General features: G+C 37.4%; 1 protein-coding gene across 2 annotated transcripts in view; it reads right to left on the bottom strand.

Moving 5' to 3' along the window:
- LOC117293796 (major facilitator superfamily domain-containing protein 6-A-like) overlaps positions 1 to 27,456 on the bottom strand; it is a 39,896-nt gene that overhangs the window by 6,054 nt on the left and 6,386 nt on the right. For both annotated transcript variants that reach the window (XM_033776237.1, XM_033776238.1), the window contains exons 2-4: positions 26,145 to 26,294; positions 19,297 to 20,814; positions 18,124 to 18,324 (exon numbers count right to left, since the gene is read on the bottom strand). In XM_033776237.1, the coding sequence (XP_033632128.1) occupies positions 18,124 to 18,324; positions 19,297 to 20,814; positions 26,145 to 26,214 (1,789 nt within the window). In that variant the 5' untranslated portion in view covers positions 26,215 to 26,294. The remainder of the gene's footprint in view (positions 1 to 18,123; positions 18,325 to 19,296; positions 20,815 to 26,144; positions 26,295 to 27,456) is intronic.

Genomic DNA, 27,456 nt, shown 5'->3' with positions numbered 1-27,456 from the left:
TTTTCAACGGGAATAATTTTCTGGCAATCGCCATGCTCTAACATAGAGATTATGCTGTTATTACCTAAGTAGTCGTAGTATACACGTGTACTTCAGATAGTGTGGGTATGAACACTTATTAATACAAATTGGGTATGAACACTTATCAATACAAATTGGGTATGAACACTTATCAATACAAATTGGGTATGAACACTTATCAATACAAATTGGGTATGAACACTTGTCAATACAAATTGGGTATAAACACTTATCAATACAAATTGGGTATGAACACTTATCAATACAAATTGGGTATGAACACTTATCAATACAAATTGGGTATGAACACTTGTCAATACAAATTGGGTATAAACACCTATCAATACAAATTGGGTATGAACACTTGTCAATACAAATTGGGTATGAACACTTATCAATACAAATTGGGTATGAACACTTGTCAATACAAATTGGGTATAAACACTTATCAATACAAATTGGGTATGAACACTTGTCAATACAAATTGGGTATGAACACTTATCAATACAAATTGGGTATGAACACTTGTCAATACAAATTGGGTATGAACACTTGTCAATACAAATTGGGTATGAACACTTATCAATACAAATTGGGTATGAACACTTGTCAATACAAATTGGGTATGAACACTTGTCAATACAAATTGGGTATGAACACTTATCAATACAAATTGGGTATGAACACTTATCAATACAAATTGGGTATGAACACTTGTCAATACAAATTGGGTATGAACACTTGTCAATACAAATTGGGTATGAACACTTGTCAATACAAATTGGGTATGAACACTTATTAATACAAATTGGGTATGAACACTTGTCAATAAAAAATAGGTATGAACCCTTAACAATAAAATCTGGGTACAAAACTTTATATCAATAACAATTATCAATATAAATTGGGTATGAACACTTATAAATAAAAATTGGGTATGAACACTTATCAATAAAAATTGGGTATGAACACTTATCAATAAAAATTGGGTATGAACACTAATTAATAAAAACTGTTTAATACCCAGTAAGACAGTAATACATGTATGTTTATGGCTATAACTTATTGGAGAACCAGATAACTAAAATATAAAGTAATTTCACGTGTACAGCATTTCCTGAAAAATTGTGAGTTCTAGTGACAGTGGCCAAAAATAACTCTGACAATTTAATCAAAGCAGAGAGAGAATTGGCAGGAAGATGTCTGTGCAAATTTGAGTTTAAATTGTAACAAAACACATTCTGAGCGTGACAGAAAGCGATTTTAGAGTCTTTGGATGAACAGCTACGTCGCCAAGATTTAATTTACTTTCCATTGGAAAAGATTAGAATGAGACTTTAAAATTGAATGATACCCACGGTCTGTACCCAAGGAATGGAAGAAGGGGGGAATGATGATCCAGGCAACAAAGCAGGTTAATTGTGTTACATAAAGGAACATTACAGAACTGGTTTTGCTAGCAAAAAAGTTGCTGGCTGTGTAAGCACTTACTGTCAAACCTGTAGAAGTACGAGATCAATCGGCCATCTTGATCACGAGAGAATAGTGAAAAAACGATTAAAAATTTGCATTGCATCGATGCCAAAACAAAAATGAATAAAACGCTCTCACTGAGCGATAAAATCTAAACGCGAAGTTAAATTATTTATTTCTCATCAAATATGAAATTTCAGACAGACATATTTCAAGGTATGTTTTCTACTTTTATCATCATTAGACCGTGTAAGTTTTATGTAAATCTGTGATCTTCATGATTTTTGTTTTCTACCAATTCTGTAACGTTCCTTTAACACTAACGCATCTAGCATGTCTAGAGCCTCAGGATATGGCCTGATGAGATTTCAACATTGTATACTTCAATTTTATTAAGGTATAGAGTTGTTGAATTCATCATGGAAGAGGAGTTTCTGGTTCTGTCTTTTTGTAGATCGTTGGGGTAACTGTGTACAGGCTCTGAACTTGAAACTTATAGTGAACCAAACAAATAGCTCCTGCAATGATCAATATAAGTTAAAAGGCACTGGACATTATTGGTATTTACTTACAATAATTGTTAGCATAAGACCTTACTTGGTAATGAGTATTGGAGAGCTGTTGATAGTATACAACATTGTGAGAACAGCTCCCTCTGAAGTTTTTGAGAAAGAGATTATTTCTCACTCAAATAATAAAAGGCTCCAGGCCTGAAGCTCTTATTAGGAATCTGAAAGCACACAAATTTTTCCCTTTTTGAAGGGTGTTTTTTCTTTTGTTATTCCCTTGCAACTTTGATGACCAATTGAGTCACAGATTAACGGTTATGTTATGTTGGGATACACCAAGTGAGAAAACTGGTCTTTGACAATTACCAAAGGTGTCCAGTTCCTTTAAACTAAACCATTTGAACGCTTTGAAACCTGATAAGAAGCTTTAGAAACCGAAGCTCATCAATACACTCAGCAAAGCCGCTAATCTAATTCATTGGTCAGTGTACCCAAATCTTAAGTATCTTTACTGACCAAGGAAACCTGCAAAAACTAAACAAGCCTCGCAGCTTAAAGGGATTTTTTTTTAACTAAATATAAAACTTTTTGTTTGTGGCAAGGCCTCAGGACATGATATAAAATACTTAAGTCCTTAATTTAATTTTAAACTTCTTAAACCTGAGTGTGGGTTAAGAACTTTAACTGAAGAACATGAGATTAATTGTGTTTTATACACAAGAAAATTCATTTTTTCTTTTTTAGTTCGAAGAAAGTTCTGATGGATAATGAAAATGTTGCTGACTCTTTAAACCCTTCCATTGGTGATAAACAAACCGCACTGGTTGGCATGGATGGCCGAATGTTAGCAAAACACTCAATCGTGTTAACATGGTGACCTAACTGGGGAGCGTAGTATTTTCACAAAAGTGACTGATCTTGATAGGTCTCTACTACGCATTGGTTTGTACACAGCGCGCTGCAGGCAAAAATGAAATTTTAATTTTCACAAAGTGACCTATCTGTTTAGGAACTAATTACTTATTAAAATAGTTTTAGGGATGAAAACACATCGATAGTTCTGTATGAATAAAGTATTCAGCTTTGTTTTCGTCATAAATAATACAATAAAGTTGGTAAGCAGACTCCGAAAGAGGAGTTTGAAAAGTAGTGCAACTTCAATCGTGATTTCCTCCGAACACGTTTTTTAAAACAGTGAACGAGTTAGGTCAGTTCGTGGTACGACCGACGAGATGTTCTGATCAAATGCAATATTTTTTGCAAACTTTCAATTAAATAAAATATCTTCTACAATTGTTTGCTTTATATCCAACAAGCTCAACACTGTTTTTGAATAGTTGTGTGACATTTTTACAAACTGTGGCCATCTGTTTTATCTTTGCATTAATGGCTTTCCATACTTTTCAAACTCGGTTGGCAGAAGTTTGGCTGTGATATTGTGATAGAAAAGTCTGTAGGCTTTGGCTTCCTCCAGGAATTTTGCTATTTGTTTGTTTGTTTGTGTAGGCGGAAGGCCTATACCATGTAAATAAAATCCTTTGATCACATTTTGCTGAAAGATGCAACTGAGTTATACATGACAAACAAGCAGCAAAGTAGGCTCTATTTCATTACAAATCAAGTAATAAGTCACAAAATAAGCATAAACACAAGAAATTCTAATTCATTTTAATGTGCCATTAATATGAATGCTAAACAGTGGTCGATGCACCGGCACGTTGCACTAGGCTGTGCAAACACTGAATTCGAACCTTGAATCGACTGCTGTCAAAGCCATCCAGTGTCTACTAATCTAATATATTCTCATGTTTTAAATATGTTCATCTGTGCCTAAGGGTGTTAAGCTATAACAGTCTCCATGGTCTCAGGGACTGTTTTTAAACCATCTGGATTTACATGATGGATACATCTGCATTATGTGAAGAGAAATATAAGTGCTAGGCATAGAAATAGAACCCGGAGAACGCCGAGTGTCTCATTGTGTGTGCGGATTCGTTTTGAGACCATAATTATGGACACGCATACGCCTTTTTTTTACGCGTATATTTTGTCATACAGTGACGTCATCATTGACCAATAAACGCACTAGAAACGGTCACGCGTGTCATGTGATGCTCATTTTGCCATACACGCGTGTCACGTGATGCTCATTTTGCAATACACGCGTATCGCGTGGTATCAATACGCCACGTCCATAGACGACACAGAGGGTGGCCGAGCTCAGCATTCTCCGGGTTCTATTTCTATGGTGCTACATATAAGGTCCAAGCAGGCAGACAGACGTCTACATGCTTATTCTGTTCCTCTCTTTTTTTTGCAATAGAAAATTACACTTAGTTGGCTCTTGTAAAGAAGAGGCTCTGTTTATAAAGAGCACACTCTGAAGTACTGAATCTCATTTCTGCTTTGTGTTTCTTGGTTTTGCTGTTCTCTTACAACATTACATGTATATTATAACTAGACATTTAGGTGTTTGTGAACAGACACGCAGCTGTTCTGTGTTGTTTTGCTTAGATTTTGTGCTTCATTGCCCAAGGAATCTATATTTCTATTATAAAAAGGTAGTTTGGCAATGAGAGTCGACTGTAAATCTAATTCTTTGTATATGATATGCAGCTTCAATTACAAACAAGTAAAATTTACATACATGTACATGTATATTATAAAAAACGAAAAACAACCTATGTCACCCACAGCAATTTGCCTTATTTTTGACCGGGCAAGAGCACTATAAAGAGTATTTTGATCACTTCTGGTGTATACACGATTCGCCCTGCACAGATTAATAGGCTTTCTGTCACTTTTGTTGCGCCGTAGTTTCAATTTGCTTTAGAAGTGGATTATAACGGCTCCTTTAAAGGTCTTATTGTCCTTGATGGATTAGATGTCTGTGGTGGTAATGTGTTCCATCTTTAATAACTGTTTTGGGTATGAATGAATAAACCCCAGGGAAGTGATTGAGAGAGCCCTCATGCAGTCAAAAATATGGCCCATTGCCGTGGTGCTGTATGCTTTTGATGTGGTGCCCTTTGCATGGTTCCTGTACAAACTTATGCTTTCCTTATAGAGGAGCCCCAAGCCCGATAGACATTGCTGTGCCCCTTCATGAGTGAAGTTGAAGGTCTGATCTATTCTGACAACTTAAATTAACTCCACATTCATGTAACCATGAATGAATGCCAAAGTTCAGAATGATGACATTCTTAAAACACAACAAAGTAGCCAAAGGAATGCTAACACAAAATCAATCCTACCCAAGTCCAAATTCACTCTTTTCTCACAAAGGTTTTCAAACATGAAAACCAATAAAGGGGACTTTCAATGTCAAAATAGAAGCATTTAAGTCATGAATTTGATTGGTTCCATAAAGTAAATATATGGGGATGTTTTTTTTTAAGAATCCGATTAAAATCAATATTCTTTATACCAGATGCAAATTTCCATCTATTAAAGAATCCAACATGTTGATACCTGTCATATGAAATCCACAAGGTTTAAGGATTATTTCAGATGAGTTGGTCCAGTGCACTCTCTCTGCACCCTAGGGAAATTTGTGTCCTCATAAAATTTAATTAAATTTGATTGTGTAGACTCAGCAAAAGACAAAAACCAATGCTTACACAACAGCAACCTAAAACCTATACATTGATTATATGTTGATGCTCAGTTTTCAATATTGTAGTTTGCTGACTCATTTAAAGACAGTGGACACTATTGGTAATTGTCAAAGACCAGTCTTCCCACTTGGTGTATCTCAACATATGCATAAAATAACAAACCCGTAAAAAACATTTTTAGTTCAATTGGTCGTCGCAAGTTCGAGATAATAATGAAAAAAAAAAAAAAAACCTTTGTCACACAAAGTTATGTGCTTTCAGATGCTTGATTTTGGGACCTCAAAATCTAATTCTGAGGTGAAGAAATCTAATTCTGAGGTGTCGAAATCAAATTCGTGGAAAATTACTACTTTCTTTAAAACTAAGTCACCTTAGAGGGAGCCGTTTCTCACAATGTTTTATACTATCATTCAACCTCTCCCTATTACTTGTTACCAAGTAAGTTTTTATGCTAATAATTATTTTGAGTAATTACCGATAGTGTCCTCTGCCTTTAAAGGAACATTACAGAATCGGTAAAGAAAAAAATTGTCTAAGATCACATATTTACATACAACTTACACTGTCTAAATATGATGATAGTAGAAAACATCCATTGAAATATTTCTGTCTGAAATATCATATTTGATGAGAAATTTAAAAAGGATGTCATGCAAAATGTGTAAACTGTTTTTCACTTTTTTTCTTGTGACCCAGATGATCGATCGATCTCAAATTTCTACAGGTTTGTCAGTTAATGTACATGTAATGGTGGGTTACATAAAGTGCTTACACTGTGATCAATGTTAGAACAAAAAACTCTGCACAGCACAAAGGGCAATGGAGAGACAAATGCTACATATCTCACTTAGAGACAGGAATAAATGCACAGACATACAAAAGAAAACTGGAGTAAGAGACATCATAAGGACAGTAAAACATTAGCTAAATGGAGACGGGCTGGACACACTGTCCAAAGAAATGACAACAGATGTACAACACAAACAATGGATTGCAGCCAAGGACAGGGAAAAAGAAAAGAGGTAGACAGAGAAGAAGATGGAGAGATAACATCAGGGTATATATGCAGGAACACACTGTCACAATGAACCAGAACTGCAAGAAAACTATATTTTATGCATAGCATTTACATGAGGGCTACATCTTACACTGGATGAACACAGCCTAAATGATGATGATGAATGGTGACCCATTTTAAACACCAGTATCCTCACTTGGTGTACCCATAGCTACTATAGTACTACTTCAGAGGGAGCCATTTCTCACAATGTTTTATACTATCAACAACTCTCCATTGCTTCTTACCAAGTCAGTTTGTTAAGCTAACAATTATTTTGAGTAATAACCAATAGTGCCCAGTGCCTTTAAAGTGGTGGACAACTTTGGTAATTGTCAAAGACCAGTTTGCTCACTTGGTGTATCTCAACATATGCACAAAATAACAAGACTGTGAAAATTTGAACTCAATTGGTCTTCGAAGTTGCAAAATAACAATACAAGAAAAAACACCCTTGTCACACGAAGTGTGTGCTTTCAGTTGCTTGATTTTGGGACCTCAAAATCTAAATGCGAGGTCTTGAAATAAAATGCGAGGAAAGTTACTTCTTTCTCGAAAACTACACTACTTCAGAGGGAGCCGTTTCTCACAATGTTTTATACCATCAACAGCTCTCCATTGCTTGTTACCAAGTAAGTTATTATGCTTACAATTATTTTGTGGAATTACCAATAGTGCCCACTGCCTTTGAGTTTCTTAACCCTGTCCCCTAGTTAATAAGTTATGCCTCTAAGGGAAGCCCATACAAATTAGCATTTGGATTATCCTGGGAATAGAAAAAGCATATTTGTTCATCCTGGGCAGGATACTGGAGGTGTAAAACTGAAACCAAAGCTGGCTCAATCTTGATGACATGGTGATAGCCTATGGGTTTGATAGAAACACTCATGGTCAGGCACAGACAATTCATCCATACCTTAAGGGGAGGATAGCAAAGGTACATCTCCTGTGACTATGTCAGCCCCCGCATTATTAACGCTACTCCCCCAAGTGGTTGGTCTGCTTAAAGGCACTGGACACCTTTGGAAATTATCAAAGACCAGAAATCTCATTTGCTGTATCCCAACATACGATGCATCAAATAACAAATGTGAACATTTGGGCTCAATTGGTCATCGAAGTTGCAAGAGAATAATGAACAAGAAAAACCAACCTTGTTGCACAAATTGGTGTGCTATTAGTAATGCAGTAAAAGGCTTCAGGCCTGAAGTCTTTTCTAACATTTGAGTGGGAAAATTACCTCTTTCTCAAAAACTATGTTACTTCAGAGGGAGCCATTTGTCACAATGTTTTATACTATCAACATCTCTCCATTGCATGTTACCAAGTAATTAAGTTATTATGCTAACAATTATTTTGAGTAATCTTGAGTGCAGTGCCTTTAAGATGCGGATAGCAGAGATGCCTCCCCCGAGACTATTTCAGCCCCCACATTATTAACCTATTCCCCCTTCTGGTTAGCCCTCTTAATGAGTACCAATTTATGGAGGTGGATAAAATTGCATGCATGAATCATTTTGGTTCCGTGCCTCTAGGGTTCCCAACCATCCAGGAATCCCACATGTGGGTTTGCCAACACAACACCCTTCAATCAGTTAGTAAATCCGGTTAGCCAATTAATTGGTTTAAACCAATCACAAGTTTTTGGTAGATTCTATGGATTGAACTGTCAAAGATTTTTCCAATGTTTATGTTATTATTAAAATGAACTAAGTATTTTCTGGGGATCAGAACAATCTCACAGTGGAATGATGTGCATCTCGATTCCAAAGACAAATAGAAACTATGTAAATGGGAAAATTGTATGCAAACAAGTCTGAAAACACCCAGCAAATTTTCTAAAAACCCATAATTTTAATTGTGGGCTTTAATATACACATAATGAATGTTTATGAGTGCAATGGTGCGAATATGTTCATGAGTTGAAAGATGGTATACACATAATGAATGTTTATGAGTGCAATGGTGCGAATATGTTCATGAGTTGAAAGATGGAATGTTCTATTCAACGAGGCGGAGACGAGTTGAATGGAACATTCCAGCTTTCAACGAATGAACATATTCGCACCATTGCACGAATGAAAAACATTCATTATTTGTTTTATATAACATCCAAGTAGAACTTTGTCATTTTGATTGAAAGAAACAACTTTCAAAACAAACAATTTCAACTGTAGAAGCCGAATACTAGTAATTTTACTATGCCTTCTTGCAGTAACACCTGCTGCGTTACCAAAGACACGCGCACGCAGTGATGTTTTTACTCAGCTTTTTCGTTCCATCTGAAAAGTACCATTGCACGCTGGCAGCGTGCCAGCGTGCAATGGTACTTTTCGGATGGAACGAAAAAGCACGGTGAGTGACTCAGCGTGCAATGGTACTTTTATTTGCTATCACGTGACGGACAATCCTCCAATCAAATGGCAAGGATCTGCTTGGGTGTTATATAATAAAAGTTATTGAGAAATATAAATTTTACATATTTAAAAAAAATAATAGGTAATACTTATTACCTACCGGTATTATTCATATTTCTCAATAACTTTTTGTCAACATCCGGAACATCTGGACATTTTAACAATTGGAAATGTGCACATATTTTTGTTTACATTTGTAAGAAAAAGGTACATGTACGTGTATAACCAGCTATCTGCTAGATTATCATGAAGAATTGTAATATTTCAACAAATTGAATGATTTCATACAAATTAATTGTAGCTTGGTGTAGACGTTGTCCTTGTATACACAATTATGCTGTATTTAATCTTGTTTACTGTGAAATACTGAGTTTATGTAAATTGCATTTGATTTAATAAGACCAGTCAAAGCAAGTGACATACGTCTTAAAAACCCTTGAAAGGAATGATATTGCAAAAGCTTGAATACATGTTTGTCAAATGCAATCTTATTTAATAAAGAACAACTCTAGCCAGGCATTACAATTTATTTCCAATGTACAGAGTACAATGTATGTCTAAAACTTATCGGTGTGATGCTCATGTATTGGTCATATTGGTAAGATTCTTAAAGGCAACGTTTGTACCTTTGTTTTGTTGAACTGTTTGATTGTTTTAAAAAGGGAATAAATTTGTGCTTGGCCGGTTTAACACCGCCCAAGCACATTTTTATTCCCATTCATAAATACCTTCTCGGTCAAAAAACATCAAAACTTGTTGATCCAAAAGTTAAAAAAAATGCAAAAATTATAATTGTTCAATAATTTCTTTCAACAAACCACCCCTCCAGCTATGAAATGGTAACGCCCTCTGGGAAAAACTCTTTATAAGGAGTTATTGGCATGCACGTCACGCGTATCGCGTGATGTGGCAAAGTTGTTCCAGCCGTTGCTCTCGACCAATAGGAATGAATAAACTGTCTTATAAGCACAGGTGCAAGCTCGCGTGTCACGCCCATGTTTAAACACTTCTGGCTGTGGTTATATCATCCGTTTAAACTCCCCCACGTGATGTCCTCTCAACCAATCAAAAAGGAGAAACTGTTCTGCCATCTTTTTGCGAATATTATAAGTTGTTGTGTCATGTATTATGTTCCTCTGTCGTTTTGTATGCATGTCTGTCTGTTTGTTTTGTTTCTTTGTCTGTCTGGCTGTTTCTTACAAGCTTCTGCTCATCATTTGTAGAGTGTCATGGCCGAGTTGTTAAGAGCATCGAATTCAAGTTCTGGTGCGTTTTCACCGGAGTGTGGGTTCGAATCCCGGTCGTGACACTTGTGTCCTTGAGCAAGATACTTTACTATAATTGCTTCTCTTCACCCAGGGGAATAAATGGGTACCTGCGAGGGTAGAGGTTGATATTGTGAATGAAAAAGCCTTTGGAGCGATATAAACTGTTGCCCAGGTTGTATACTCCCAAGGGAGCTGAGAAACATTAAAAAGGGATGTTATTGGCCCTATGACAAGGGCACTAATGTAAAGGGCTTAGAGAATTAAGTGTTAGTTATTAGGCGCTATATAAATCGAAAGTTATTATTATATTATCAAAACGGCCCATACTCTATTTATTACATTTATGTTTACTGTTACTTAATGATACTTAGTGAATTATTGGTTGTGAAATCTACTACTCGTACTCTTCGCTCATCTTCCTCCGGTGTGGTTAACTTAAACCAGCCAGTAGCCAAAACTAAATATTATGGTGATCGTTCATTCTCAATACATGCCCCTCGTTTGTGGAACAGGCTGTCAGCAGCAATCCAATCTGCCAATACATTTGAAATTTTTAAATCTTATCTGAAACTTACCTTTTTAAGAATTACTTTTCACAACATTATTGTTGATTTTTAATGTTTTATATTGCTGTTTTCTGTTGTAATAATAGAATCTTCTGTATTTTTATTGGTTTTAATTGTACAGCGCTTTGTGATGTCTGTGACATTGAAGGTTTTTTTTTTTTAAATAAATATTATTATTATTATTATTATTATTATTATTTTTTTTTTTTTTTGCTGTACTCCGTAATACATGTAATTGTCAATACCTTTTAGGGAAGTATGGAAATAAATGTTTTTGAATTGAATTGAATTGAATTGAATTGAAATGTAGTTGTCGGGTTTGATACTTGGTCCTTGAAAAATAGAAATGTTTGATTGAGGACAATGGCTGACCTACTTGTACTATTTCATAAGGTAAGGAGGTTAATATACTTTTCAGGCTAATCACAGCTTTTTTTCCCTTTCCAAGGGCAAATTGTTTTTTCTTCAGACTGACAGTTGCATGCAATATTCCACCTGTGGAAATTTAATTTCAAAAGGTGGTCACATTTTCTGAGTTATCGCCGAAACTCTGGAGCTAATATGTCTACGCACGAAGAATAATCTGCAGTTAGGCTTCTTATATTAAACTTTTTGGGGGCAAAAAGTGATATCTTTTTCCATAACCCTAGTACTTCAAGGTGAACTGTTTCTAAAAATGCATTACTGTACTCATTTACCACCTAAGTTTTTCTTGTCATGCATTTTCAGAGTCATCACAAAAAGTATACAGACCCTTACTCTTAAAAATGGCAACTATTTTTTGTCTCTTTCTCAAGATTTCTTAATTTATTGATACCTTTTGTAGATCAAGATTTTGGCCATGATATGAATGTTTGTAATATAGTTTACCTGTAGAAATTTCAGCTTCAATAGTCACAAAGTTTTTGAGAAATAAAAAGTGAAAATCACAGAAAATATTTTCAGGAGTAAATCCGTTGTACATGGCAACATAAATTTTGGTTCATGTTACGTTGTCAATGAGAAAGACTCTGCTAGGGTCCAAACATGTTACGTTGTCAATGAGGCTTTGAGAAAGACTCTGCTAGGGTCAATGAGGCTTTGAGAAAGACTCTGCTAGGGTCAATGAGGCTTTGAGAAAGACTCTGCTAGGGTCCAAACATGTTACGTTGTCAATGAGGCTTTGAGAAAGACTCTGCTAGGGTCAATGAGGCTTTGAGAAAGACTCTGCTAGGGTCCAAACATGTTACGTTGTCAATGAGGCTTTGAGAAAGACTCTACTAGGGTCAATGAGGCTTTGAGAAAGACTCTACTAGGGTCAATGAGGCTTTGAGAAAGACTCTGCTAGGGTCAATGAGGCTTTGAGAAAAACTCTGCTAGGGTCAATGAGGCTTTGAGAAAGACTCTGCTAGGGTCCAAACATGTTACGTTGTCAATGAGGCTTTGAGAAAGACTCTGCTAGGGTCAATGAGGCTTTGAGAAAGACTCTGCTAGGGTCCAAACATGTTACGTTGTCAATGAGGCTTTGAGAAAGACTCTGCTAGGGTCAATGAGGCTTTGAGAAAGACTCTGCTAGGGTCCAAACATGTTACGTTGTCAATGAGGCTTTGAGAAAGACTCTACTAGGGTCAATGAGGCTTTGAGAAAGACTCTACTAGGGTCAATGAGGCTTTGAGAAAGACTCTGCTAGGGTCAATGAGGCTTTGAGAAAAACTCTGCTAGGGTCAATGAGGCTTTGAGAAAGACTCTGCTAGGGTCCAAACATGTTACGTTGTCAGTGAGGCTTTGAGAAAGACTCTGCTAGGGTCAATGAGGCTTTGAGAAAGACTCTGCTAGGGTCCAAACATGTTACGTTGTCAATGAGGCTTTGAGAAAGACTCTGCTAGGGTCAATGAGGCTTTGAGAAAGACTCTGCTAGGGTCAAAACATCAGCCAATTAACTATTCTTTGCAAAATTATTTTTTGTGTGAAATTGTCTTACTCATTTCTAAAAACCTACATCACCTCAGCAAGTAACATTCTAAGGGAAGCTTTTTTTTTCCATCTATAAACCGTGCAAGTTTTTATGTAAATATGTGGACATTTGCATTTTACGACTTTCATCAGCAATGCCGAGAAAAGTTACTGACTTTCATCAGCAATGCCGAGAAATGGTGATTGAACATTATCTTAACTGTCCCATAAAGTACTTGTTTGTGAAGGTAGCACTGGAATTCACAGGCAGATCACTGGTCATTTATTTCAGAGAATGTCAGAATGTCAATTTCACACCCACACCCAAATTTGAAAGATGTTCAGATTTAATTAAAGGGTTTGGGTACTTTTAAACAATGCAAAACATCCACAGATTGTTATTAAACTTAAACGATTTAAAGATACTTCTGGTAGAAAGCTTACACGTCGGTGTATATGGGTAAAACCAAAAATTAATATTCTTTATCCCCGAAGCAAATTTAACATCTATTAGAAAGCTTCCCTTAAAATATTTCTTGCTGAGGTGATGTAGTTTTTGAGCAATGAGTAAAACAATTTCGTCTCAGTGAGATGAAAATTATTTTAGCACGTACATGTACAACGGATTTATGCAACTCTCCTGAAAACATTGCTCTGTGATTTTCACACTTTTTCCTCAAAAACTTGACGACTAATGAAGCTGAAACTTCTACAGTGAGTGGCCAAATATTTTGGTCTACGAAAGGTATCAAAACCTTTTAAATCTTCATTAAACAGATCATAGACATTTTTTAACAATCAATAATGTTTATTGTCATTTTAGTAACCTGTTATTCATTTTATTTTCCTTTGAATATGTACTTTCACTCAAAGCCATTGGACACTTTCGGAACATAATTTTTTTTTTAATTCAAAGATTTACAAATAACTTACAGGGTTTACAGAAGGTAATGGTAAAAGACTTCTCTTGAAATATTATTCCATGAAATGTTTTACTTTTTTAGAAAACATTAAAACAATATCAATTCTACTATTTCAAGAATTACGGATATATATTTTAAACACATGTCATGACATGGCGAAACGCGAGGAAACAAGGGTGGGTTTTCCCAATATTTTCTCCCGACTCCGACGACCAATTGAGCCTAAATTTTCACAGGTTTGTTATTTTGTATAAGTTGTGATACGAAGTGTGGGCCTTGGGCAATACTGTTTACCGAAAGCGTCTAATGGCTTTAAACATTACACTTAAATGATTTTCTGTAAATATCTGCAGATTGTGTTAGTGTTGCATTTAAAAATTAAACCTTTCAAATGTTGGGTAATGCTGCATTATGTCAATGCGTTTGGTTGGTCTGCATGATATCAGGGAAGTTGGGTTGGCGTAGTGGTGTCTTTCCTCGCCTTCCACCTCTGGGACCCCAGTTCCAATAAAACCAGGGGGCACTATGTGGATTGGGTTTCCCGTCCCTACCTGACTGCGTGGGTTTTTCCTTCTGAGTAATTCTCTGGGGGATTTCCTCCCAAATCTAAAACTGAAATTTCTTCATTTTCTTCTCTCTTCTGGTTTTGCTTTAATAAGAGCGTTGATAATAATATTCAAATCCCCCCCCCAAAAAAAAAATTAAAAAAAACAAATGTTAAATTATACCCCAAAATGGCAGTCAGTGTTTACAGCAACAGATATTTGTAATCACAAACTAAGCATTCTGCTCTTAAATCTCCCTGGTTACTCTACTCTCTACAGAGCAGTCATGCACTCATGGGTGCAGTTCACACTTCCCAATATCTTAAAAGGGTTTTCATATCGATTATATCAAGTTTTTTGGCCATGACATGAATCCCTACTCACTGTGAATAAAGATGTACATGTATGTAATATAATTTACCTGTAGAAAGTACAGCTTCATTTGTCGTAAAATTTTTGAGAAAATCATAGAGCTATGTTTTTAGGAGAGTCGGTTAAAGCCATTGGACCCTTTCGGTACAGGAAAAAAAAAAAGTTCACAGATTTACAAATAATTTACAGGGTTTACAGAAGATAATGATGAAAGACTTCTCTTGAAATATTAGTCCATGAAATGCTTTACTTTTTGAGAAAACGGTAAAACAATATAAATTCTCGTTAACGAGAATTACAGATTTGTTATAAATATATGTCATGACACGGCGAAACGCGCGAAAACAGGAGTGGGTTTTCCCGTTATTTTCTCCCGACTCCGATGTCCGATTGAGCCTAAATTTCCACAGGATTGTTATTTTATATATAAGTTGTGATACACGAAGTGTGGGGCTTGGAAAATACTGTTTCCTGAAAGGGTCCAATGGCTTTAAAGGGTCTATGTACTTTTTGTAGGACAAAAAACACAATGTCCACAGAATTACACCAAACTTACTATACACAGTTTAAAGATAATGATAGTAGAAAGCTTCCCTGAAAATATTAAGTGCTGAGGTGCTGTAGTTTTGGGGAAATGAGTAAAACAATGTCATGAAAATAATTTCCGTCTCATGAGACGAAAATTATGAGCATGTAAAAACTTATTTTCATGGCATTGTTTTACTCATTTCTCAAAAACTACGGCACCTCAGTAGGTAATATTTGAAGGGAAGCTTTCCACTATCATTATCTTCAAACCCTGTAAGTTGAATGTAAATCTGTGGACATTTTGAAAAAGTACCAAATCCTTTAAATCTGCTGTACATGTACATATGCTAAAATTAGTTTTGTGAAATTGTTACTCATTTCTCCCAAACTGCAGCACCTCAGCAAGTATTATTTTAAGGGAAGCTTTCTACCATCATAAACTGTGGATTTTTAATGTTTATCAGTGGACATTTGTGTTTTGAGTCCTACAAAAACTACCCAAACCCTTTAAACCATATTGAGCTGATGAAAACTCCACATTCAGACAGCCACTAGTGCGTAGTCACTTCCATCAGTGCTGTCACTTCACTTAAGGCTTTGTTACTAGATTCTCTGTATCTAGTAATGTACCACATGAAGTGCAGAAATCTGCATAATGGATGATGATGATGCTTTACAACAATTCAACAAACATGTTGAATACGCTTAAGGAGAGAGGATAAATGACATGTATTTGAAATACGCTCGACATAAAGGTGGAATAGATGGATTGCAATACGCATCATCAACCGCCATCTTTGATGTATTAACATGGGACAAATGCACATGCAGCGCGTACACGCGTGCACTTTGCCCTTGTTAATACATCAAAGATATGGTGGTCGATGACGCGTATTGCAATTCATATATACCCTGCTTCCAGAGTAGCGTCAATTCTTTGCTTACGGTAAGCAGAGCCATGAAATTGTTCCGGGATGATTAGAGCAGTTGCCTTGGACTGACCATGGTAGATAATGGATCAGCATCACTCAAGCAATCAGTGGTCTGTAATCCACAGGTGATAATAGGATTCACCTTCCTTGTATCATCTTCTTGGGCCATTCAACTCTAGTACACACTATATACGTGTAGGCAGTGTTGTTATAGCTACAACAATTTTAAAGTGGGCTCTAAATCAAATTAAGTCTACCAAGGGCGAGCAGTTCAACAAAACTATTCACATTCAGATATAGGGTCATCAAGTGGAAGTGTCATGGCCGAGCGGTTAAAAGCACCGAATTGAAACTCTGGTGTTTCTGATCAGCAGAGTGTGGGTTGGAATCCCCAGTCGTGACACTAGTGTCCTTAAGCAAGACACTTAACCATTGCTTCGTCCTTCGGATGGGACGTAAAGCTGTTGGTCCCATGTGTTTGTGTAACGTATGTAAAAAAAACCAGTGCACTTATTGAAAAGAGAAGGGGGTTCGCCCCGGTGTTCCTGGCTGTGGCTGCTGAATGCGCCGTAGCACCTTGTAAACCATTATACATGTAAGGTGCTACATAATTGGGTCTCAACTTCAAGAACTCATCTTTCTATATACTAAGTGCCTTGAGTACCTCGTTTGGTAGATACGTGCGCTCTTTAAGACTTTGATATTTTTATTATCATTGCTGAAGTGCAATCTGGGGGAAATCTGTGCTGGGCAGAACAGGTGTATTCTGCTCAGAGTGCTGGGTGAACATTTTTAGTTCTGGCACTGCCCGTTGCAGCTACAGTTACACCACTACATTTAGGTCTCTATGATTTCTGTACAAAGCTTGAATTATTACAAGTAGACACAGTCTCTCTAATGCATGGCCCCTTCTCTTTCTAAATCAGCGATCTTTTTCAATGACAAGTGTATTTTAAACAATTTTGTAGTAGACATTTCCTGGTGGTTTGCACATCGTGCACGTGCACTAACACTACTGGTTGGCAAAATGAGTCAACATTAAGCTTGAGCATATTTTTATGGAACTGATGGTGGCGTGACGCATGTGCATGTGCATCTGCCTAGTGTACGTATTGTACCACCCAATAGTGTCTGCATGTATGCGTGATTGTAATTAGCATATTTCATGGGAAAGGCAATTACAACAATGTATAGGATTCAAAGATCAAAACAGATTTTAAAATATTTCTCATACGTAGCAATGATGGCAACCAAGGATCACCAAAAAAAATTAAAAACATTCTGATGTCAGAACATTGAAGTAGGAATTTTTACATGAAACTGCTTCTAATGAAGTTATCTCAGCCCAATTTCATGGCTATGTTTACTGTAAGCAAAGAATCAAAGCTTACAGAAGCAGGCCGGAGTTCAAGGCATTCACGTCAAGCATATTTCATGGATTAGCAGGGAGTTTCTGCTTGTGCTTTGGCGTACTCCATGATACTAGGCATTCTTTGCTTACACAGCTAGCGCAGAAATTTGGCGCTTGCACAGTAAGCGGAGAATAGTGATCATTAGCACAGAAATGGTCTGTAAGCAGAACCATGAAATTAGGCCCTGTTTGTAGGGTGTGATGGTAGAGTGGCTATAATGAGCATCAAATTCAAGTTCTGGTGCTTTAGTCACCAGTGGGTTCGGGACCTGCTCATGCCACTTGTGTCCTTGAGCAAGATACTTTACTCTAATTGCTTCTCTTCACCCAGGGGTATAAATAGGTACCTGCGAGGGTAGAGGTTGATATTGTGTATTAAAAAGCCTTTAGATTGGTTGCCCAGGTTGTATACTCCCCAGGGAGCTGAGAAAGATTACAGGAATGTCATTGGCCCAATGAACGGGGCACTTAGCGCATTGAGATGGTTATTGTACAATACGCTACATAAGAATGTTATTATTATTATTTACTGTTGAGTAATTCCTACCTACCTGTAGTTGTTGGTTCTCCCTTGACCAGCGAGAACTTCCTGTACACGGCCATCGGCCCTTCCACTCCATCCACTAAGAAACGACGTAGAAGGAAATAAACCACAATGGTCCCAAGGCACAGAAATAGGAAGGCTCTGAATAGGGTTCTACTCCCCCACTCCTGGTAGACGATTCCACCAAGAACTGTCCCAACTCCTTTCCCTGTGAAGTTAAACCAACAAACCATCAAAATCGGTTTGGAGAAGATCTGTTCAAAGTGATTTCTTCAGGCAAATATGACAAAATCATGACTTTGAAAACCACATGGGAAAGGCTAATTTCAAGCGATTTAAAGGATTCAAATATGAAAACCGGTTTTTAAAAGTTCCTTCAGGGCACAGAAAGTAGGAAGGCTCTATATAAGGGTTCTACTCCCACACTCCTGGTAGACGATACCAACAAATATTTCTTATAGCAATGATATAAAAAAATACATGTACATATGGTAACCCAAAATCACAAAAACAAACGTTTTGCAACATTGTTCAAAACACTGAGTAGAAATTTGAACTTGATGGACTGCTTCTAAGCTTGATAAATGAAGCTACATGTAACAGAGCCCGGTTTTGTAAAAACATAAAATTATAAGCCACACAATACACTACTGAATGTGAAAGCTGTCTCCTCACTTGATTGTTAGGCCCAGGTCACAGGAGGCAATTTACGGGCAACCAATTCCAGGCAGAAGAGAATCCATTCACACTTGGAAGTTCACATATAAGGGAGGTTTAGCTGCACGTTCCACAAGCAATGTGAACGCCAACGTCAGAAAAATGTGTCGTTAAAATCTCAAGTTTTGACCATACGTGAAGTTACCAAATTTTCACGTCATGTACGTATGTATGCACATAGATAGGCCATACGTGAGCATACAATAAGCCCAAAATGGTGACGTTACCTTGAAATAATACTGTTACCTTTGAAAAATTACTCCTGTGCTACCGAAGTGGTCCTGTAGCATGCACTGCAGTTGGTTGCCTCCAAGTTGCCTGTAAAAGTTGCCTCGTGTGACAAGGCCCTTAGAATCTTAGACATTTTATTATATTAACCAAATAAATACTGTTTAAACATGAACCTAGGGACTTTTAAAGATTAGAGTCTATTAAAAAAAAAAATCAGGAAAAATTGACTTACCGACTCCAACATGGAAGGCTGAAATGACGGCTTGCAAAGTTGTAGTCATTCCTGATGGAGCATTAGCACTGGCAAAAGTTGTACAAGCAGCCCAGAAAACCCCGTAAGTGAAGCCATGTAGCAGTTCAAACGGAAGCACTAACCAGGGATTACTGATAAGTGAATATCCAAGAAATCGCACCGCGTAGCAAAGTAATGTCAAATACGCAACACCTATACAGGTTATTTTCTTGATGATAGGTCCAGCATAAAACAGAAAGAAAACTTCTGAAACGCTGCTGACTGTTAACGTCATCCCCATGAGACTATGGGGGCTATTTAATTCTTCGAGGAAAAGAAAAAGATACGTCCCGTTGATTCCAAAGGACATCCCGGCGACAAACACCACAAAGATAAAAGTGATGATGTTCGACTGCATCAGTAATCCACAGAAATTTTTGAGCATTTTTTTGTTGGCTTTGTGCGGCGGATTGGGCATGAAAGCAGCTGATACCACACTGACGGTGGTTAGCCCAAGGAAAAGATAAAACGCAGGGTTGTAGTTGGCCTTGGTAGAGTTAACACTGATTGCGTCGATAGTAAAACCGCTTACAAGAGCAAAGGAGCCCCAACCAATAGCTCCCCATAAACGCTGCTTGCCGTAGTCCTGGGGTCGATCTCTTAATGTTAACATGAGGGATGAATCCAATAGAGGAAACACATTACACAGAAAGACTTTACTTGAGAGAACCAAAATGATGAATAAGATGAAGACTGTTGAGTTGCTAACGTGACCATCATCAGACGGCAGTTCGGAGTCGGATTCTGTTGTTACATTTGCACATGTACACTGTGTCCATTCATTACATCCATTGAGGTACCCAAGCACTGTCTGATTCAATGAAGAAACACACATAGGATCCTCTGCCTTTTCTTGAAAACATGAAAAATTTGCTTTGGGTGTTTTCTGTAACGCATCATCCTGAAGGCAGTTGACCCTGAGTAAAGGAGACAATTTATCGGTGTGTTGTAGGGTGGCATTTAGTGTTGGAGCTGTTTTGACAAGTACTTTTGATGGCATACAAAATGAACAATACAAATAAGAATCAGGCTTGGAATATGACGGTAACTCTGTAGCACTACTCATTATCCGTGTTGCGTTACAAAAGTCCCCACAAATCTCCGATCTGGAGCATTCTGATTGGTCAGAATCACAGCAAAATGAGCTCGTAGTCCAATCAGGCAAGCTGCAGTTTAAACTCCAAGTCCAACTCTCATTGGTTGACTTCTCATTATGGTGTACAAAAGATGTATCAGTTGATGGAACAAAAAAGATGGCGAATGTGAGCAGTTCACTGCCTATAAGTGATACTACCAATATGAGTTTATGCTTGCTGAATTTGTCGGCCACACTGCCCCAGACCGGGCTAGCCAAGAAGCTGATAAGTGGCTCAAGGCTTCGGATGAGGCCAGTTTCAACCACGGAAAGGCCAAGTTGGTGCATGTAGACCGGCAAGAACGGCAAAATGCATGACATTCCTGTAGATAACAAATTTAATAACGTTTTAAACATACTGAAATAATTCATAATTAAAGCGAGACTGATGTTAGCAGGCATGTATGATTCGTTTTTGAAAGGGCAAGGCCACCAAGGCATCTTCTCCTTGGTTAAGAATACCCTATATATGAGGAAAATGTAAATTTTGACTGGATTGGAGAGCGTTTTTAGGGCACCTACATGTACGTTCATGTAGGCAATGACAGGCCTTGAACTTTGCTCTTGAAGGGACACATCAATTTGAACTTTGCTCTTGAAGGGGCACATCAATTTGAACTTTGCTCTTGAAGGGACACATCAATTTGAACTTTGCTCTTAAAGGGACACATCAATTTGAACTTTGCTCTTGAAGGGGCACATCAATTTGAACTTTGCTCTTGAAGGGACACATCAATTTGAACTTTGCTCTTGAAGGGGCACAGGAATTTGAACTTTGCTCTTGAAGGGACACAGCAATTTGAAATTTGCTCTTGAAGGGACACATCAATTTGAACTTTGCTCTTGAAGGGACACAGCAATTTGAACTTTGCTCTTGAAGGGACACAGCAATTTGAACTTTGCTCTTGAAGGGACACAGCAATTTGAACTTTGCTCTTGAAGGGACACAGCAATTTGAACTTTGCTCTTGAAGGGACACAGCAATTTGGACTTTGCTCTTGAAGGGACAAAGCAATTTGAACTTTGCTCTTGAAGGGACACAGCAATTTGAACTTTGCTCTTGAAGGGACACATCAATTTGAACTTTGCTCTTGAAGGGACACAGCAATTTGAACTTTGCTCTTGAAGGGACACATCAATTTTAACTTTGCTCTTGAAGGGACACAGCAATTTGAACTTTGCTCTTGAAGGGACACATCAATTTGAACTTTGCTCTTGAAGGGACACAGCAATTTGAACTTTGCTCTTGAAGGGACACAGCCATTTGAACTTTGCTCTTGAAGGGACACATCAATTTGAACTTTGCTCTTGAAGGGACACATCAATTTGAACTTTGCTCTTGAAGGGACACAGCAATTTGAACTTTGCTCTTGAAGGGACACAGCAATTTGAACTTTGCTCTTGAAGGGACACAGCAATTTGAACTTTGCTCTTGAAGGGACACATCAATTTGAACTTTGCTCTTGAAGGGACACATCAATTTGAACTTTGCTCTTGAAGGGACACAGCAATTTGAACTTTGCTCTTGAAGGGACACATCAATTTGAACTTTGCTCTTGAAGGGACACATCAATTTGAACTTTGCTCTTGAAGGGACACAGCAATTTGAACTTTGCTCTTGAAGGGACACATCAATTTGAACTTTGCTCTTGAAGGGACACATCAATTTGAACTTTGCTCTTGAAGGGACACATCAATTTGAACTTTGCTCTTGAAGGGACACAGCAATTTGAACTTTGCTCTTGAAGGGACACAGCAATTTGAACTTTGCTCTTGAAGGGACACATCAATTTGAACTTTGCTCTTGAAGGGACACATCAATTTGAACTTTGCTCTTGAAGGGACACATCAATTTGAACTTTGCTCTTGAAGGGACACAGCAATTTGAACTTTGCTCTTGAAGGGACACATCAATTTGAACTTTGCTCTTGAAGGGACACAGCAATTTGAACTTTGCTCTTGAAGGGACACATCAATTTGAACTTTGCTCTTGAAGGGACACAGCAATTTGAACTTTGCTCTTGAAGGGACACATCAATTTGAACTTTGCTCTTGAAGGGACACAGCAATTTGAACTTTGCTCTTGAAGGGACACATCAATTTGAACTTTGCTCTTGTAGGGACACATCAATTTGAACTTTGCTCTTGAAGGGACACAGCAATTTGAACTTTGCTCTTGAAGGGACACAGCAATTTGAACTTTGCTCTTGAAGGGACACAGCAATTTGAACTTTGCTCTTGAAGGGACACAGCAATTTGAACTTTGCTCTTGAAGGGACACAGCAATTTGAACTTTGCTCTTGAAGGGACACAGCAATTTGAACTTTGCTCTTGAAGGGACACAGCAATTTGAACTTTGCTCTTGAAGGGACACATCAATTTGAACTTTGCTCTTGAAGGGACACATCAATTTGAACTTTGCTCTTGAAGGGACACAGCAATTTGAACTTTGCTCTTGAAGGGACACATCAATTTGAACTTTGCTCTTGAAGGGACACATCAATTTGAACTTTGCTCTTGAAGGGACACATCAATTTGAACTTTGCTCTTGAAGGGACACATCAATTTGAACTTTGCTCTTGAAGGGACACATCAATTTGAACTTTGCTCTTGAAGGGACACATCAATTTGAACTTTGCTCTTGAAGGGACACAGCAATTTGAACTTTGCTCTTGAAGGGACACATCAATTTGAACTTTGCTCTTGAAGGGACACATCAATTTGAACTTTGCTTTGGAAGGGACACAGCAATTTGAACTTTGCTCTTGAAGGGACACAGCAATTTGAACTTTGCTCTTGAAGGGACACAGCAATTTGAACTTTGCTCTTGAAGGGACACATCAATTTGAACTTTGCTCTTGAAGGGACACAGCAATTTGAACTTTGCTCTTGAAGGGACACAGCAATTTGAACTTTGCTCTTGAAGGGACACAGCAATTTGAACTTTGCTCTTGAAGGGACACAGCCATTTTCCTCTGGTAAGGGGCACTCTAGGAGGAAAATGTCAATTTGTATTGGAACATTCCAACATGTCCAAACTGCCGTTTATGACGGGATATCTGAAGGTTGATGCGGTGTGTCAGTGTTTGAAGATTGTTTACTTGAAGTGCAGTAAGGTTTTCTGGCATGTTTGGTTAAAAATAACCAAAACATACATTGTATACCAGATTTAAAGAAATGCTTGTGACATGAGAATTCTCAGAAAAATGGAAGTGTCGTGGCCGAGCGGTTAAGAGCACCGAATTCAAGCTCTGGTGTTTCTGATCAGCAGACTGTGAATCCCCAGCTGTGACACTTGTGTCCTTAAAGGCAGTGGACACTAGTGGTAATTACTCAAAATAATTATTAGCACAAACCCTTTCTTGGTAACGAGTAATGGGGAGAGGTTGGTCGTATAAAACATTGTGAGAAACGGCTCCCTCTGAGGTTTCAAAATCAAGCATCTGAAAGCCCACAACTCAGTGTGACAAGGGGTTTTTTCTTTCATTATTAATGAAACTTCGACGACCGATTGAGCTCAAATTTTCACAGGTTTGTAATTTTATGTATATAATGAGAAACACTAAGTGTGTCCACTGTCTTTAAGCAAGACACTTTACCATTGCTTCGCCCTTCGGATGGGCCGTAAAGCCGTTGGTCCTATGCGTTGATTCCATGTGTTGTGTAACAGAACCCAGTGCACTTATCTAAAAGAGAAGGGGTTCGCCCCAGTTTTCCTGGCTGTGGCTGCTGTATGCGCCGTAGCACCTTGTAAACCCTTATATAGGTGCTAAATAACTGGGTTTTTAGAATTCATCAATGAAATAACTATCTTTCTGAAAGTTTGTATATACTCAGCGCCTTGAGTACCTTGTTTGGTAGATATGTGCGTTATATAAGACTGCGATATTATTATTATTAGGAGCGTAGATTGCAAGCATACATGTTTTGTAATGAAATTGTAGCCCTTGTTTTGTATTTTTCTGTAGAAAACAGCAGGATCCTGTACCAAAACATGGTAGACTCTAAAGAACTGCTTATGAATGTGACATTAGAATTCTTAAAACGGTAGACTGCAAGCAATTTGTAATGAGATGTTAGCCGATTTTTTTTTTTTATTCCTCGGTAGAAAACAGTCAGTAGGGCCTATTCTTTTCTGTTGGCAATAGTATAAACAGTGTACGAAAATAACCTGCATTTGTAATACCAGGCTTGCAACTTCAGTTTGTCCACAATTTTCAAATGAGGAAAGTGCCGGGCACAGCAATTACTGTATTTTCAATTAACAATGGCAGAGCTTGCAAACCGCAAACTGGGAATGTGCGCTTAGCTGACAAGTTACTTCACAATGTCTCTGTGGTGTATTCAATAATCAGGGGCAAAGTTGAATCCCACACTCATATTTATTGTCATTTTTCAATCACGCCATCCAAGAGAAAATTCAGAAGCAAAATATAAAGAGCAATTCATGGACAACCCTTTTGAATGTTTGCAAGTGCAAAGTGAAGTGAGACAAACGAGACACAGTGAACTGGCTTAATGGCGTGTCGACTCGCACTGTGGGAGATGTGGGTCGTTATTGATCTGATGTATTCAATACCCACCTGAAGGTGGTAGTAAATGCAGAGATGTGCATTGTTAAAAACGAATACCGGTACCACCACACTCTCCTATATTAAAGGGGTTTTGTACCTTTTTTGTAGATCAAGTATTTGGCCATGACATGAATCCCTACTCACTGTGAATAATATAATTTATCTGTAGAAGTTTCACCTTCATTATTCCCCAAGTTTTTGCTAAAAAAAAATCAAGATCACAGAGTAAGGTTTCAATCATGTAAATACATGCTAAATACATTTTCGTCTGCTAAGATGAAAATTATTTTTGTCACATTGTTTTATTTATATAACTCAAAAACTACATGACCTCAGCAAGTAATATTTTAAGGGAAGCTTTCTACTATCATCATCTATATATTATACCGATACTGTGTAAGTTTAATGTAAATCTGTGGACCTTTATGTCCTACACAAAGAATCCAAACCTTTTAAGCTTTCACTGGCAATCAAGTTGACTTGATTTCTATTGCCATTTTGTATTCTAAAACAAGCTGCTTAGTCGAGACACGACTACTGTTTTTCAACTACTCGGTTGAAATTGTGTCACCATGAAAAAGAAGAAGAAAAAAACGTCACAAATGATTGTATATTTGGTGAACCAATTGTGTCGCTCACAGCTATTCACGACTGCAAACACAATAATACATTAGTGACACAATCCTTCAATCCTTTCAGCGTGATTTGTACTTTATTGCGCCTGGGAATTTAAAATCAAGTCCCAACTAATGTAAAAGTGGCGATTGTTTGAGGTGCAACTAGTCGAGTTTGAGTCGTAAATTTCATTAGTCGCCCAGGCCTAGACAAAACACTGCGAGAAAAGAACAACGTGACTAACCTGCTAGTAAGACAAAATAGACTGCCTTGAGTTGCAAAGGTCGTGGGTTCGAATCCCACTGAGTAATATGATAGTGATTTTTTTTCACAGAACTTTGGAAAGTACTGAGTATACAGTGCTAACCACACATCGATGTACAATGTATATGGGCCAAAAAAATATATATAATTAATATTCTTTATCCCAGATGCAACTTTAACGAAAGAACAACTTGACTAACCTGCTAGTAGGAAGAAATAGATCGCCTTGAACGGCAGTAAGAGGCAGTTGACATGCATATCCAGCTTCATGACTCCCAATACAGTCAGTGACTTTCTGGATCCAATGATGAGATGTAAATTACATCTTGACTCATCCTGTTGGATGGAGTCTGCAGATTGTAAGAAGGAGAAAATATCACATCGATCATTAATAATTCATTCTCACAAACAAAATCAGCTAAATAGAATTACATAGATCCATTCTAATATAGGCAACTATTTAGCAACGTGATACTTCCCGCTGAGTTTCTTATTTAATAATTGAATTAAATCAAGGAGTAATTTATAATTTAATAAGTTCTATCTCGTCGCAAAATACTTGCTCTACTTAAAGTACTGCTACCTTTCTGAATTGTATTCCCACTACAACTTCATGGGCCCATTTTTACAAAGAAACAACATTCATCGCAAGGCAAACATTGTCAGTATTACCATAGTCATTAGAATTGTGTCATCACATTTTACTTAGCAACAACAATTGATTTGCAGTTAAGATCAATCTTAAATAGCTCTTTGGAAAATCGACCCAAGGCTACATGAATGTATTAAAGAACACATTGCTGTTTTGTACAATCCAATTTTATATATCTTTCCTTTGCAAAGAAAGAGCTACAAATAATCCTAGGTAGAAAGCTTTAATTGTTATGTTAACGCTATGTATTAAAGGCAGTGGACACTATTGGTAATTACTCAAAATAATTATTAGCATAAAACCTTACTTGATAACCAGTAATGGGGAGAGGTTGATGGTATAAAACTTTGTGAGAAACGGCTCCCTCTGAATTGCCATAGTTTTCCAGAAAGAAGTAATTTTCAACCAATTTGATTTCGAGACCTCAGATTTAGAATTTGAGGTCTCGAAATCAACCAGCTACATTGTAAATGCACACAACTTTGTGTGACAAGGGTGTATTTTTCTTTCATTATTATCTTGCAACTTCGACGACCAATATTGAGCTCAAATTTTCGCAGGTTGGTTATTTTATGCATATGTTGACTTAAGATACACTAAGTGAGAAGACTGGTCTTTGACAATACCCAATAGTTTCCCTAGATGTTGGCATCTTTTTCTTTGAAATTCTAACAGTTTAAAGATTGCATGGCTCAATTTGTTTGTGTCTTTGTCTTTATAGGGAAGGGGGAAAAAAGCTTTTGCTTCTCTTTTTTCCAACATGTTAATGTCACATTACTATCTATTTATTCAAGTTCAATAACTAGATCAATTTATCATTTGTACAAGTTATCATATTTGTTTTCTGAACAATATTATCA

This window comes from Asterias rubens, chromosome 8, assembly GCF_902459465.1.
Source record: "Asterias rubens chromosome 8, eAstRub1.3, whole genome shotgun sequence".
Taxonomy (NCBI): domain Eukaryota; kingdom Metazoa; phylum Echinodermata; class Asteroidea; order Forcipulatida; family Asteriidae; genus Asterias; species Asterias rubens.
The sequence above is the reverse complement of the archived record's forward strand: the minus strand, read 5'-3'. Positions and strand labels throughout refer to the sequence as shown.